This window comes from Phyllostomus hastatus, unplaced genomic scaffold (genome assembly GCF_019186645.2).
Source record: "Phyllostomus hastatus isolate PE091 unplaced genomic scaffold, TTU_PhHast_1.1 phas_scaffold_1066, whole genome shotgun sequence".
Taxonomy (NCBI): domain Eukaryota; kingdom Metazoa; phylum Chordata; class Mammalia; order Chiroptera; family Phyllostomidae; genus Phyllostomus; species Phyllostomus hastatus.
In genome coordinates this window covers 12403610-12420268 of record NW_025334004.1, presented here as the reverse complement: position 1 = coordinate 12420268, position 16659 = coordinate 12403610, and the positions used below count along the sequence as shown (strand labels likewise).

The 16659-nt window shown below is 42.9% G+C and overlaps 1 protein-coding gene and 1 non-coding gene across 2 annotated transcripts; both read left to right on the top strand.

Moving 5' to 3' along the window:
• The first annotated feature begins 35 nt into the window (after window positions 1-35).
• On the top strand, window positions 36-14875 carry LOC123828716 (cytochrome c oxidase assembly protein COX15 homolog). Its single transcript, XM_045853831.1, has 9 exons — window positions 36-204; window positions 2550-2740; window positions 4295-4417; window positions 4707-4893; window positions 7245-7412; window positions 9507-9588; window positions 11419-11573; window positions 13094-13207; window positions 14370-14875. Exons 1-9 carry the CDS (start codon window positions 115-117, stop codon window positions 14499-14501), a joined length of 1242 nt encoding a protein of 413 aa, XP_045709787.1. The 5' UTR covers window positions 36-114; the 3' UTR covers window positions 14502-14875.
• Window positions 14644-14780, top strand: LOC123829184. Its single transcript, XR_006787570.1, has one exon. It is a non-coding gene; the product is annotated as a small nucleolar RNA SNORA2/SNORA34 family (small nucleolar RNA).
• Window positions 14876-16659: the final 1784 nt, after the last annotated feature.

The window sequence follows — 16659 nt, the reverse complement described above, 5'->3', positions numbered from 1 at the left end:
GTTTGAGGAGGAGGGGCTTGCTCTGTGACTCGGAAGTGCTTCTTTCCGCTGCAAGAAAAGGAGATTGCAGAGATTGCTGGGGTTTGGAGTTGGCGGCTGTTCGCTGTGCTCAGAATGCAGCGATTACTGTTTCCGCCCTTGAAGGCCTTGATGGGGAGCCCATGCCTCCGACTCCTGGTTCCGAGGGCAGCGCCTAGAACGCAGGTACCGCACCGCAGCGGACTCTGTGTCGCGGAAGCGGGCGTAGGGGAAAGAGCTTGGAGGAAGCTAATAGATAGAGTTCAAAACGTATTTCCTTGTTTCCAGAGCCTCTGACTCCTGAACTGGACCTGTCAGTTACTAGCTGTTTGGTGTTAGCCAAGTTAGCTAACCTTTCTGTGCCTCAATTTTCCCATCTGTAAAAATGGGGATAACAGCAACACTTAGTTCATAAGATTGCTGGAAGGATTAAATGTAATATACATCAAGCACTTAGCACAAAGTGATGCTCAGTAAATTTTACCCAAATATTTATTTTTTGCCAGAAGTCCCCAGGTAGTCAGATTAGTTATAATTCCCTTCTACAAAGAAGGAAAATGAGGCTTAAGTTGTCTAAAATTACTTAATTAGAAGCAGGAAACCAAAATGGGTCTTCTGAATTTTAGGGATAGAGTGAGAAGAGGGTGTGTATCCACTCAACGAATAACTGTATTGAATGATTGTGTTAGGAACTGGGAAGTGAAAGTTAAGCACCAAAAGGTTACTGCCCTGGAGGAAGCCACAGTTTATTTATTTATAATTCACTTATTAAATCTTTATTAAGCTGTTATGTACGGGAACTGTGTTTGAAACAAAGGAAGCAGGAGGGAAAGAACTCGGCTGACCAGACACACCCCTTGTCCCATAGCTCATAGTTCAGTGGGAGATGGAGAGGAACCAGAAGTATATTAAGGATCGACAGGGGAGGTAAAGTGTACTGAAAGTGACCTGTTGCACACCTAGAATAGTCTGGGAATACTTCCCAGAGGAGGTGACATCTAAGCCGAGGTCTGCAAGTAGGTACTACAGGCATACCTCAAAGATATCGTAGGTCGGGTTCCAGAGTGCTTCAATAAAGCGAATATTGCAAAAAAGCAAGTTGCGTGAATTAAGTGTGCAATAGCATTATGTCTAAAAAAACAATGTACATACCTTAATTTAAAAATACTTTATTGCTAAAAATACGGTGACCATCATCTGAGCCTTTAGTGAGTCATAATCTTTTTGCTGTTGGAGAGTCTTGCCTTGGTATTTATTGAAGGCTGCTGACTGATCAGGGTGGTGGTTACTGGAGGCTGCGGTGGCTACAGCAATTATTTAAAATAAGATAACAATGAAATTCACTCCATTGATTGACTTTCTTTCATGAGAATGATTCTCTGTGGCATGTTGTTTGGTAGCATTTTGCCCACAGCGGAACTTCTTTCAAAATTGGAATCAGTCCACCAAAACCCTGTCACTACTTTTCCAACTAAGTTTACATAATATTCTAAATCCTTTGTTACAATCTTTTTAAAAAAGATTTCACTTATTTATTCATTTTTAGAGAGAGGGGAAGGGAAGGAGAAAGAGGGAGAGAAACATCAATGTGTGGTTGCCTCTTGCGTGCCTCCTACTGAGGACCTGGCCCACAACCCAGGCATGTGCCCTGACTGGGAATTGAACCAGTAACTCTTGGGTTCATAGGCCTGTGCTCAATCCACTGAGCTACACCAGCCAGGCTTTGTTACAATCTTCACAGTATCTTCAGCAGTAGATTCCACCTCAAGAAACCACTTTCTTCACTCATCCATGAGAAGCAATTCCTCATCTGTTAAAGTTTTATCATGAGGTTACAGCAACTTAGTCATATTTTCAGGCTCCATTTGCTGCCACGTCTGTAGTTATTTCTTTCACTAGAGGCTTGAGTTCCTCAATGTCATCCATGAGGGTTGGAGTCAACTTCTTCCAAATTCCTGTTTAATGTTGATATCTTCCACTTCTTCCCAGGAATCAGGAATGTTGATAGCATCTAGAAAAGTGAATCCTTTCCAGGAGGTTTTCTATGTGCTCAATGCAGGGTTGCCACAAACCTTCAATTAAAAAACAAACAAACAAACAAAACAAAACAATGCAATATCTGCAAAGCATAATAATTGAAGCACAATAAAATGAGGTATGCCTGTGTTTTACATCAGAGGACAGGTAGTGTCCCAACCAGAGAGAAATCTTGGTTGGAAGACCTACAGAAGAAGAAAATGACCCATATGTAGGTGTGGAGTTAAGCCTGGAGAAGTAGGCAGAGACCAGAAAGTTCTTGTCGTGTGGAAATGGATTGGGATGAGGCCAAGACTAGCGGCAGGAAAACTAGTTGGAAGGTAGATGCAGTGATCCAATGAAGAGAAGATTTGCTGGAGCAGTGGAGATGTTGCCATATAGGGAACATGCCATATAGGGAAGGGCACTCAGACTCCAGAGGGACAGTGTGAGTAGCAGCAGAGTGACGTCTTATCCTCTTTCTTTAGCTGTAATTTATCTGTCTTGATCCTTAGTGTGGTTGCAGCTGTGGGATCAGGCGCCCCTTGAGGCCAGGGCAGTACAGCACCATCTCTGAAGTAGCTTTACAGTCTGGAAAGGGTACAGTGTCCCTTCCCTCAAAGGCTGCTGAGCGGGTGGTGGGCCGATGGCTCCTGGTCTGCAGTGGAACAGTGGCTGGAGCAGTTATTCTCGGTGGAGTAACTAGGTGAGTAATTTGCTCATAGTGTTTGGGTCATCAGTAGAGGCACAGGATGACCAAGGGGGGAAGGGACCCCAGGAATCATGTAGTCTGGCTCCTTGATTTTACAAACGCAGAAACTGAGGCCCAGAGAGGGAACATGTCTGATGGTTTGCCTGACATAGAACAGTTCCAGGCTTTTTTAGTAGGAGCTCTTCACAAACACTGGTTTAGATCTTAACTCTTATCTTAGCTGTACATGCTTTGTGTATATTCCCCTACAGCCAGAGTTCAAATTTGTCTCAACATTTGTTATATAGTTACTTAGAAGAAAACCCAGATAAGTTCCATATATCACAGTTCATATGCCTCTTAGGTCTCTTAAACCTCCTCCCACCCCCATATTTGCAGGGGGTTTTGTTGAAGAAACCCAAATCATTTGTCCTGCGGAGTTTCCCAGTCTGGATTGTCCTGATTGCATTCTGTGGTGGTGCTCAACAAGTGCCACTGTCCCCTGTATTTCCTGGAAACTGGTTATTGCTTAATCAGATTCTGGTTGGGGTGGTGGGGGGAGGGGGCAAAATACTTCGTAGGTAACTATAACGTTTATAGGTTTATAGGTATCTGATGTCTAGTACAGATGTCAGCCACCATTCATGATCATTGCCTACATTCATTATTTCATTAGAGTTGCAAATTTGTAACATTCTGTTAGCTCAGTTCTAAAGAGAAAGGCTTCCTCATCAATACTTAGGCTATCCTAAGATACAGTGTATACAGGAAAGGTAGGGTAAATACTTGATTCTTTCCCTTTATTTACCAATTTTAAAAATAATAAATTGGTTCCCAAGCATCCTCCAAAAGTAACCAGTAAAGTGCTTGAGTTTTTAAGTATCATTCTGAGCTCATGGGTTTAAACGTACTTGGTGCGTTTCAGTCCATCATACTTGGTGTTTTGCTCAAATTGTCCCATCTTCAGTCAGTGAAAACCTTCTCAAATTGGCTCCAGAGTTGTTCTGGACAGGACCCTAGTAACCTTTAATCCTTGCTTTCTGGATGGTAAGATATTCCAGGCTCTTGTACATTTCTTGCCTCAAGCCAAAAATAAACCTTTTACTGTAGGAATCCTAATTCATTTTCATGAAAACACTTTTAGTTTTAATGAAGTACGTATTCTCAGATTCTCTCCACATTTCCTGTGCCCTTATTTCAAAATACTGTGCGTACATAGGCTGTTATGGGAAACTGACAAATTTGAGTTTTAGTGTCTTTAAATTCATTCAAGAACCTAAAATGTTTTATACCCATATCAAATATCTTTTCCTTGTATAATGTTGTTTATGCATTTAGGGTAAACTTCTTTGGTCTAAGGGTTGATTTTGCTGTTTCTGTCAAAATTCTAAGCAGTAGGAGAAGAGGAACGGGTCAGAGAGGAAACAGTGAAATGGCGTGTTTGCCTTTGGAGGTGTGATGTTTAGATCCACTCATTGCTGTAAACCATTTATGAGTAACCCAGCACTGCGTGCACGCACGCACACACTCACTCACTCACTCTCACTCAAATTTCTTTCCTTCCCTCAGGTTGACAGAGTCTGGCCTCTCGATGGTAGACTGGCATTTAATAAAGGAGATGAAGCCACCGACCAGCCAAGAGGAGTGGGAAGCAGAATTCCAAAAATACCAGCAATTTCCAGAATTTAAAATGTAAGTATTAGAGAAAATCAGGCCAACACCCCACAAGGTCCACTCAGTCTTTTGCTTATTTAAACATGTCAGAATGATTAGATTCCATCATTTCTTGATACGTGGCTCAATTATGTTCAGTGAGCTTCCTACTTTAAACGTCCAATCCCAAGCGATCCTAAGGTCACTGATGAGGAAGAGGGCAGACCTGTCAAGCTTCAAGACTCAGAATGTCCCTGCATTCCACTGAGAAATAAAAGCCAGGTGGACGTTTCTGCTTTCTTATTTTTTGACTTCCCTTTTCACCCAGATTGAATCATGATATGACATTGGCAGAATTCAAGTTCATCTGGTACATGGAGTACTCACACCGAATGTGGGGTCGCCTGGTAGGCCTCGCATACATCCTGCCTGCTGCCTACTTTTGGAGAAAGGGCTGGCTCAGCCGCGGCATGAAAGGACGTGTTCTTGCCCTCTGTGGGTTAGTGTGCTTCCAGGTGAGATTTATTCAAGTATGGGAAACCAGAGATGCTTCCACGTTTCCTAGTTGGTATTGTTTTTAAGGAACTGATTTTATAACAGAGTAGGGGAGAATGTGGATTTTGGTGTCACATGCCTGGCTTCAAGGCCCAGCTCTACCACTTAGGAGGGCAAGTTCTAACCTAAGTAGACTCTGTTTTCCTTACCTGTAAACAGAGATGATAAGAGTGCCTGCTATTTACCTTGCATGAGTATTACATGAGATCATGCATGTAAAGTACTTAGGTTAGTGCCTAGAATCAGTAAGCGCTCAGTAAATATATTTTTGTGTCACAAGAATTAGAGTTCTTTCCCCACCATGGCTCTTCTCCTGCATTCTCATGTCCTCCCTTTTTCTAACTTGACTGTTCAGTGTGAAACTGGGATTGCTGTGGTAGAATGGTTACGGAAGCAAATGGGAAAATTCCAAAGGAGAGAAACAGTTTTTGGGGTGAGGTATCTTAAAATATAGATGGGAGATAGTCAAGTACTGTATAAATGGTGGCTCAAATCACGTAAGTTGAACTCCTATTAAGGAAAAGAACATGGAATGACTCTCGCAATTAAGGAGTTAGGTAAGGCTGAGAGCCAAGAAAAGGAATATTAGAGAAGACACATGAGTGTTTGGGTCCAAATGTACAAACCCTAAGGGAAGAGAATCAGAGCATCAGAGAAATATCAAAAATCAATCAGGAGGAAGTGAGGTGGTTAATTTAACCTATAAGTGGGGAGACGAACCAAATAGAAGGAATTAAGAAGAGAGATGGAAGAGATGTAACAGAGGCAATAGAAGCAGATAATAAGGAATTAGACATTAATAAAAGTCTGTTAGAAATTGGGGGCAGGGGGCAAAACAAAATGAAAGTTTGTTTTAGAGTGGGAAGTAAAATCCCACTGAAGACAGACCACCGGGGAGGCAGAAGATGAACGATGGCAGATAGGCTATGGAAGGAAGGCAGTCGGGGCTGGTAGATGGCACTGTCTACTCCTTCATCTTCCAGTGTAGCTTCATCTAGCAGATGAAGTCAAGATGATTAGAACTTCCAGTCATGAAGGGGGGGAATGCCCAGAAAAGTTTTCCTGAGGAGCATGTATTTAAAAGAGGTGGAGCCCTGGCCAAGGTAGCTCAGCTGGTTGGAGAGTTGCCCCATATGCCAAGGTTGTGGGTTCAGTCCCCAGTCAGGGCACAAACAAAAAGCAACCAGTGAATGCATAAATAAGTGGAATAACAAATTGAAGACTCTCTTTCTCTCTCTTCCCCCTCCCTACCTCTCCCTTCCTCTGTCTCTCCAAAATCAATAAATGAATTTAAAACAAATTTTTTTAAGCCATGGCCAGTGTGGCTCAGTTGCTTGGAGAGTCATCTCTTACTAGAAAGGTCGTGGGTTTGATTCCCAGTTGGGCCACAAACCTAGGTGGCGGGGTTTGATCTGGGAGGCAGCAAATCCATGCTTCTCTCTTACATTGATGTTTTCCTCTCTCTCTGAAAGCAATGAAACACATGTCCTCAGGTGAGGATTAAAAAATGAAAAGAAGAGGAGCAGGTGGGAAAAATCCCTCCTTTTGACAGGATCGTATTGGATTGGCAGGGTGGGGGATGAAAGGTCCATATCTCATCTGATATGATCGGAACTGAGGTTTGTTTGGGTTACTTGAAAAAGTTGGTAAAAGCAGGGATTCATAGAATAATAATACATACCTTAAACTTTTAAACATGTACTTTTACTATCTTTTTTTTAAATGAAGAGTCAAGGCCTGTTCTTTAGTCCTCTGATTGTAGCTCAACCTCAGATCTCCTGCACCCCCATAAACTATCATTTTGTTTCACATTCTCCTCAAAGCGGAGTGAGAACTTAGATACTTGTAAAGCAATCTAACTGCAGAGCCTTACAGATTTTAATGACTTTCCCCCACAAAACTTTCCTTATTTTCTGTTTCCATCTAACTTGACAGTGGTTGTCTCTAAGCTTTCTCAAGCTTTCCAAAACATCCAGTCTGGTTTTTATAGAAACAGCTCTCTTTTCTCTTATTTCACTGGTTTACATAATGTTAAGTCAGATCAAGAATAGGTAGAGTTTTGCCCACAGATAAACTTTTGTATACTTTATTTGACTCATTTCAATAAATGTTAATCTAATCAGTGGTTAAACGTTCATGGCGCTGTGTGTGGAAATGCGGAGAGGCCCGGGTTCTGGGACACGGAGGATACAGAGGGGTAAGGGCAGGAGGAGTCAGGCAGAAAGTGTGTCTGATGATTGATAACTCTCTTGTTGAAGTCAACAGACAGTTTCAGCCTTGTTTTATTTGCCTCTCATCTTTTGGGTTCTAGGGTCTGTTGGGATGGTACATGGTGAAAAGTGGATTGGAAGAAAAACCAGATTCTCATGACATCCCTCGGGTCAGTCAGTACCGCCTGGCCGCCCACCTGGGGTCCGCCCTCGTTCTTTATTGCGCCAGCCTGTGGACCTCGCTCTCCCTGCTGCTTCCTCGGCACAAGGTAAAAGCCAGTCTGTGTTCTTACCACACCTGCACGGAGGCTGACAAGGCCAGAGACACAGTGATTCTGGTTCTGATAGGAAGTTAGGTCAGAATGCACACATTCCCTTGGTGACATCTGCCAATTTGCCAGAAACTAGATATAACCAAAGTTTAGAGGAACATTGAACTTTGGGACTGCAGAGTAAAATGTGCAATTACTCTTTGGAGCTGGAGCAATTCATTCAAAGGAGAAATAGTATAGGAGCCAAGTAATTTGTCAGCGTTTCCTGTTGGGAAAGGTGAAAACATGAATTTTAGAAAAAGTAGGAAAGTGTACAAACAACAAGAGATACCCCAACCACCCTACTTCTGGCTCCCAGAGGAATGGTGGGTGGCGGGGTGAGGAAGGCCGAACGAGAGTGATTTCAGGCCCTGTGGCGGCGCAGGAGCGTGCTGGTTAGTTTGTCCTGCGGAGGGCGACCTCCCATTCATCAGGTCGAACAATACAGTAGACCTGAGTGATCTTGCCTGAGAGTATTTTCTCAGTAGGCTGATTAAAGGTTTTTCTAGTTTTTTTCTTAATAATACTTTAGATATGGAAGTCATGGTAGGCCTGAATAACCTGTTCATGGAGTGGTTTTTGATATGATAAGACTTTTTTTTAAAGATTTTATTTATTTATTTTAGAGAGGGGAAGGGAGGGAGAAAGAGAGGAACATTATCAATGAGTTGCCTCTCACACGCCCCCAACTGGGGACCCAGCTCACAACCAAAGCATGTGCCCTGACTGGGAATTGAACTGGCAACCCTTTGGTTTGTAGGTCAGCACTCAATCCACTGAGCCACACCAGCCGGGGCTGATAATAGGACTTTTAAGTAGAATTATCCAATAGGTACTTGGAGCCAGTGGCCTGGGTCCCAGTAAGGACAGGAGATGTTGACTTGACGGTCACCCCACAGGGAAGCCAGACGGAGGTGAAATGTTGGTGTGGTAGACAAGTCCGCATCTGAATAGTTCTCCCGACTTTCAGAGCCGAAATTCTGAGATGAATTGCCTGTGTCTGTAGATGTTCATCCTGACAAATCATTGCTCCTCTTCAGTTCTTGTCATCGACTTCCCCACCCACCCCACACATGTGCACACACACATTGCCACTCCACTGGAGTGGTACTCTTAAAGGTTAGCAGTGAGCTTTTACTTATCAGTTGATTGTTTCTGTCTTTTTAAAATGTATTTATGTTCCGCTAACTACAGAAAGGCCTTTGAGGTGATCATCACACATAGTGGACTGTGCTGTCCAACACAGCGGCTCACTGACTACGTGTGGCTATTTAAATTTTAATTAATTAATATTAAATAAAATTAATGTAAAAACTTGTGATTTACTTCAACTGTAAATAAAATTAACTTTTTGTTTAGTTTTCAGTTGCCCCAGCGTTGCGTTAAGTCCTCATTACCCACACGCTGGGCAGCACAGGAAGTTCTGTTTGACAGCTCTGACGTGGTGCGCTGCAGAATCTCAGTGACGGCACCCGATTCTGCACGTACTAGACTGTAAAGCATTTTTGTATCTTTATGGTTATCTGTTCATAAAGTTCTTAATAAATATTTGTTGATTCATTGGTTAGTAGCAGAAGTGGGCTATAGTGAAAATAAAAACAAATTTTGACTTTACCAAAAACACTAAATATAAGAATCTCCACGTTAGGCATTTTATGCAGTTTTGATCCTGACTATATTTGTTAAGCACTAAACATCTCACACGAACTGAAAATCCAGTCCTGTATCTTAGGCCACACCATTTCAGCCATGGTGACGCGGTTTCCCCTGAACACAGCAAACGCCAAGCCCTGGGCTGGTACTACTGCTGGACAGATGGCAGTTCCTGCCTTCACAGTGCTTACAGGATAGCAGCGGAGACAGACAGTAAATGTATTCATTTAATAAGATGTGATGCATTCGTCAGAACAGAATATCACTGGGAGTACCTAACCTAGTTTTGGGGTCAGACAAGATCTGACCTCAAATTGTGCCTTAGATTTAGCCTTGGAGATCTTTGCTGCCTCTTATAGTTTCTGAAGTACAGTTAACCTGAGCCATTTTCTTATTTAGTTGCCTGAAACCCGTCAGCTCCTGTGGTTGAGACGATTTGCTCATGGAACAACAGGCCTAGTGTTCCTTACAGCTCTCTCAGGTAGGACTCCTCAAGATGGCCTATTTTTATCTCGCTCTCAGGTAGGACCTCTTGCCTAATGCTTTTCCCTTTCTTCCTGTATCTTCGTATTTCCCTTTCACACCTGCCTCTCTCATACCCATCATCTTTACCGTTCCTTCCTCCCTTCCACCAATCCTGCTTTCTAGTCAGTTGAACAAAAATATTGAGCATCTGCCTGGATCCAAACTGTCTAGGCTCAAATCCCAGATTTACCACCTGTGAGCTCTATGACCTTGGACATGCTATGACCTTGGACTTGCTAGAGACCCTCTTTAGGCCTCAGTGGCCTCTTCTGTGAAACAGGGATGATGATCATAGTATGAGTAGAATATATGAAGTGCTTACAGTAGTGCTTAGTGTGTAGCAAAAACTGTGTGTTAGCTGTTATTATGTAGGCATTATTGTTATTATTATTATTTTCATTATTGTTATTATTACATATACCATGATGGGTCAGACAGAAGGCCTTCCTTCAAAAACCATCCAACGTAGGGAGTTCTTTGGGGCAGAGACCCACACAGATATTTCTCATTCTTTAAATCATACCTCTACCTCTCTGAATCTAAACTCTGCTACCCAGTACAATAGTCACTAGTCACATGTGACTTACTTAAACTTAAATTATTTAAAATGAAATAAAAATTAAAACTTAGTTTCTCAGTCATGCTAGCCACATTTAAAGGGCTCAGTAGCCACATGTGGCTAGCACCTGTTGTATTGAGTGGCAGATACAGAACATTTTTATCATCCCAGAAACTTCTTAAGCAGAACTGCTTTAATTATTTACTTGAGCAGTTACCTCTCGTACATGCCCCAACCTGGAACTAAACATGCAACCCAGGCATGTGCCCTGACTAGGAATTGAACTGGTGACCTTCACTATGCAGAATGACACCTAGTCAACACTGGTCAGGGCTGGACAGCACTGCTTTAATCTATAACCATCAGCCCTGGCTCGTGAGGCTGGGCACCATCCCACAAACCGAAGGTTGCAGGTTTGATTGCCAGTCGGCGCACATTGCCCCAGTTGCAGCTTCCGTCCCCAGCTGGGGCCTGTGCTAGAGGCAACTGATTGATGTTTCTGTCTCACATCGAGTTTCTCTCCCTCTCCTCCTCCCTTCCCCTCTCTCTAGAATCAATTAAAGTTGCTTTTAAATAAAACCATCAAACCAGTGACCTACGCAACCCTCACTCTTCCCCTTTTATGGTGAAAGAAAATGGATTTTGACTTGATAAATGGCATTTACAAAATAAGGAATGTGACCTAAACATCCCTGAATTCCCTGAAACATCCATAAATAATGGAATCAGAACAACAATTTGATCATAATAATAATTATTTGTAAATACCCTGTTTAAGTGTTTATCCAGGATTTAGTTTATAAGGTTTTTCATTTTTTTGTGCGTTCAATGAACATTTTTTGGCCTGAGGAAGAGGGAATAAATTACGCCGAGTCTGGGGGAAGAACACTTCCAGAACAAATCGGTGGTTCTCAGTGGAGGAATCACTAAGGGAGGTTTCCCAGACTAGTGTGCTTCTCTCGGAACTCCCAGCTCACTTCTCCAGGGGAGGCGTGCCGGAATCTTGGGGTGGGAGCAAGTGAGGATACAGTTGTTTTTCATTTAAGTTCTTGTGGTGATTGTGATGTATATTCCCTGTTTGAGAACCCCGACTGTAAACATTTCTGTTTGTTATTCTCTGGCACTTCCTTTTACGTAACTCTGGACAATAAACTTTTTCTGTGGCAGGACAGTATGTGGCCTCTTCTTTTTCTCATCTTAATGCATACCATTTACCTCGGCCTACAGGGGCTTTTGTAGCAGGACTGGATGCCGGGCTTGTTTACAACTCCTTCCCCAAGATGGGAGAATCCTGGATCCCAGAAGACCTCTTCACCTTCTCCCCCGTCCTGAGGAACGTTTTTGAGAATCCCACTATGGTGCAGTTTGATCACCGGGTTCTGGTAAGCCCAGCTGGTGGTTACTGGCTACTAAGCAACAGGGAGCCTCTCACAGGTTTTGGGGTGTTGGAAGCACTGATGGCAACAGTGAGGGTAGAATGGGCACTAGGTTTCTTTCTCTTTTTAGAAGAAATTGAGTACCAGCTCTCTGTCGTGATGTTTTTTTCCCACTTGCCCATACACCCTCCATTCAGATTCTAGCTTTCAGGATACTGCCAGCTTCTCAAAAGTTTGAATCTGCTTTTACCAGGTAGCAAAGGACAACCTCTCTCAATGCTGCACACATTTTAGCAGGTAGAAGGCTGAGGAGAGAAGACAGTGCAAAGACAGTGGTAGCCGAGCACATGGCTGCTGGAGCTAAACCACAACTCCAAGGGGCCAGGAGCACCAAACTTATTTTTTATTTGATTTAAGTTAATGTTTATTAAGGGCCTGCCATGGGTCGTGTTAAGACTGGCCTGGTAGCCTGGGCATGATAAATTGGAGCAAGGAGAGATCAGCAGCAAGGAGACCAGTGAGAAGCAATATTGCCATCGCAGTAACGCAAGTGAGAGTGAGGGGGTTCAAGGTGGGAGTGGGTTTAAGAAGAATGATGAATCTGAGAGAGTGGTAAGGAATAGGGGATTGGCTGTAGAAAGGAAGGTGAGGAAAGATACAGGGAGATCCCGAAGTTCCTTCTCGGGCGTGCTTCAGACATGACCAACAAGAATGGGACTGCTGGAGTGCGTGCTGAACTAGACGTGGGAGGATGTCGTCGGGGTGGGTGTATTGAATGTGAGAGGACAGAGGACACCAAACAGAGGGGCCCGGAGGACTCAGACGTCCGCAGGTGATGCTGGGGCTGCACCCGTTACCGGGCGGTGGGCTCAGTCCCCACCGCCGCACACTTTAGAATTAGCAAAGTCTGGTTGAAATTGTCACGGACAGCTCTGAAGAGGAAAAGAAGTGAAATAGATGTGCAAATATGACAGAAAAACATTCTCCTTGATATCAGAGAAGGGGCATGGAGACCTTATTGTCAGTCCCAGACCCTCGTTCATGAGGGACGAGAATGAAAACGAGACTTTGAATTTTTTTAGCACTAGCTGGCAACACTATCACCTCCTCTGCTCACAGCCCAGGAAAATAATATAACCCCTGAGGGCTGGGGTTATCCCTGCTGTAACAATAGAGGATTAGAATAGAGGGGAAAGGGTGCAAAGAATGATTTGAAATGTTAGAGCCATGCCTGGGGGACACCTGCAGTGGAAGGTGGATGAGATCAGTGGGAGTGTGGTGATAGGCACAGAAACTTCGGGAGGCGCCCCAGGGAACACCGACATTTAAGTGGCAAGCAGAAGAGGAGCAGGAAAGGGGCCGAGGGGCAGTCATCAGAGGTGGAACTGCAGGTGGTCTCTGCCTGGGACAGGGAAATGCCTAGTGGTAACTCACCGGTTCTGGAGCGGGTACGTGTGAAGTGAGTGGAAATCAAGAGGGTGGAATGCTTCTTCCTGGCGCTTGATGAGACTCTTTCCCCCTCGCAGGGAATCACTTCAGTTACTGCCGTCACAGCGCTCTACTTCCTGTCCCGGAGAATTCCCCTGCCTCGAAGGACCAAGATGGCAGCAGCGACTCTGCTGGCTTTGGCGTATACACAGGTACAAACCACTTCTTTTTGGCCTGAGGGTGTCCCCAAAACAAGGTTAAAAAGGAAAGGTAACAGGCTAGGAGAAAATATTTTCAATACTTAAAATAGACCAGAAAATTAATAACCAGAAAATAAAATAAGAGTTATCAATCACAGTTCTCACAAGAGGAATGATAAATGGCCAATAAATATGAAAAGCTGTTTAGTCTCACTTATGATCACAGAGGAGTGAATTAAAACAATGCATGTCATTTTGTGCTTGTCAGATTGGAAAATAATAAAGAAGTAAAAAGATGACCAGGTATTGGCACAGGCATAGGAAAATGGATGCTTCCTATATTTTTGGTGAAAGCGTGAGTTTGGCATTTTTCAGAGGGCGTTTAAAATGTTAAATGTGTATGTCCTTGGCCCAGCAAATTGACTTACTTATCAATGCCTGCCCTAGAGATATTCTAATGTACAAAGAGCTATGTCTATAAAGAAATTCATTATAGAATTGCTGTGATGCCCTGACTGGTGTGGCTCAGTGGATTGAGTGGCCAGCCTGTGAACAGAAGAGTCGCTGATTTGATTCCCAGGCAGGGCACATGCCTGTGTTACAGCCAGGTCCTCAGTAGGAGGTGTGCAAGAGGCAATCACACATTAATGTTTCTCTCCCTCTCTCCCTCCTTTTCCATCTCTTTAAAATAAATACATAAAATCTCTAAAAAATTAAAAGAATTGCTGTGAAAAATTGGAAACAATTTAAGTAGTTAAATAAACAACTATGGTAAATTTATACTGTGGAATACTTACAAGAGTTTAAAATAATAAGATCTCATGATCTGTATTAAGTGAAAAAAAGCAAGAGACAGAACAATGTATTTTTTAAAGCACAAAACTGTTTTTCTAAAAACATTTACACAAAAGTACAAGTGTGCAGTAGCTGGTAATAGTGACTACTTTTGGTGAGGGGAACTGGGATGGGGTAAAGGATAATTAAGGGAAATTTAATTTTTTTTGTTTTGTTAGAATTTACTTTGTTGTAAGTATACTTGTGAAATTAAAAATATATTTTTAATGTTCTGATGGAAGAATATAGAGGCTCGTGTGTCTGGTTGTTGGTGCCCGCTCATTGCAGCTCTGAATTTGTGGTTCCTCCTTTGCTCACTGCTGTCTTTCCTCCGTAACAGGTGGGCTTGGGCATCAGCACGCTGCTGATGTACGTGCCGACTCCTCTGGCCGCCACTCACCAGTCAGGCTCCTTGGCTCTGCTCAGTGTTGCCCTTTGGCTCATGAACGAACTCCGAAGAGTCCCAAAATAATTCTAAGAGGAGCAGCTGCACAGGACTGAAACTGTGCTCTTGAAAGCTCATGAGAGAGCACGGGAACCTGGGTTTTGCTAAGAGGGATGACCTTGGCTTATCAAGTGGTTTCCAAATTTGTTAAGTATTAAAAATGTTTTTGTTGGCCCTGAATCAAGGCCAGCAGTTTGCTGAAGCTGCTGGTTTCAAGCAGGAGCTTAAAGCATTGTCCTTCTGTGGTCTGTTGGCCATTTCAGAACTTAGGAAATGTAATGGTCAATTCATTAGAAAGAAACATCTGGAAAAAGGAAAAAAAAAGTTTTTGCCCGTTTTTGAAATAGTCACTGGATGGAGAATGTCATTAGGTATGGTTACACTAAAGGTTCCTTTTTAAATCTGTTACTTTTAACGTTGAAAATTGGGTTTAGTGTAGAAGAAATATTTGCTGCTTCCTGGTAGATTTCTGTCTCAGGTTTGGAATGTTGGCAAGCCCTGGGTTCTACATGCGTCATCTCCCTCAGCCTCCTGAGTCCTGCATTCTGCCTACATAGAAGTGCTTTACGATCTTCACTTCTACCCAGTGAAAATTCAAAGGGAGAGATCTGCACCCCTGGAAGTAGCCAGATACCCTTTGACAAGCTTCATATCTATGTGCAGCAGAATGGTGTGGAGGTACTTAGGGAACAGGAGATAGTCACTAGTAACCCCCTCGGCTTCATCAAGCTCAAACGTGCATAGTGCCGTTGTGTTGCTAGCTCAGGTGAATGGATTAGATTGTGTAAATCAGTTCCTGAAAGGGTTTCCTCATGGACGAAAAAAAATGTGGCCTTAATGGGGGACATGCACAATTTAAACAAATGCTGACTAATGAATTGCTGTGATTTTGGTCTCTATTAATATTTCACAGGGCTCTCTGTCCTGTTCAACCTTATTTTTTAAATCAGTGTCTGGATGAAGGCCTTAGATTTGAGTGTGGAGCAACCTAACATTGCTAATGTAATAGATGACAGTCACAGCTCAAAGCTTCCAAGAGTGACATGATAAAGTTGAAATTAATTATAAATATAATACCCTCATTGCAATTAAATAGGTTGTGTAGGTATGGGGTGGAGAAACCTAGCTTCATTATGATTTCACATTGAAAAGACGGGGATTTTATTTGGCCACATACTCAGCACGAACCAACAATGTGATGACTCCAATAAAAATTAGTGCTGGTTTAGATTTTGTCAATATAAATGTCATAGCTGTAGACATTTATATTGATAAGATCTTCTATATTCTGACTGAGGTCAGAATACCTCAATGCAAGGGCCGCACTTCACTAGGGGTACCAAATTTAAGGACATTGACCACGAAGTATGTATCAAGAGGACGGGGCCAGGTTGGTGAGGAGTCCAGAACCCATACCACTGGAAACACTTGAAGGAACTCTGGGTATTTGACTGGAGGATAAAGAATATCTGGAGAGAACCAAAGTTCTGTCCTTGACAAGTTGAAGCCTTCTCATGCAGAAGCAACGAGCTCCCTTTGTGCTGCAAAACTGGAGCCGTGGGGGGAAATTGCAAAAAGCTAGTTTTTAGTTTTGTAGAAGGCAAAAGAAAGTTGGACCAAATCCAATGCCCACTAAGGCCAGTCTGGCTGAAACAGTGGCGGACTGTTGAGCAAGTACCCCAGCTAACAGGTTAAACCACTGCTGAGCTCTGCCCTGTTGCTGCTATGTATGTCCAGGGTCGTCAGATCTGATTTTTTAAAGAAGCCAAACATCTAGATTTTTGTGTGAAAACTCTCAATTAAGTGCTGGCAACTAATTTCAAATTCTTTAGAACATTATGCAGGTGGAACACATTTGGGAGCCATATATAACCTAAGTTTTGCCCATATACAGTCTCTGCACTAGATGGTCTCGGTTTCCTTTCAACTTCAATATTCTGAGAGTTTCAGTGACCTCAGTATACCATTCTTAAGTGGTTCTTAGTAAGACATAAATGGACAGTTTGTCTTCGATTTTTAGAAGATCTCAGACCCTGGGACTTAATGGCCAGCCCAACTTCTCTCACATTAGAATCTTTAAAAATTCTACAGCCCAGGCCACCCAAGACCAAATCAAATTATAATCTCTGGATGCAGTAATAGGCATATTTTTAAGGTCCACAAATGATTCCAATTACAGACAAGT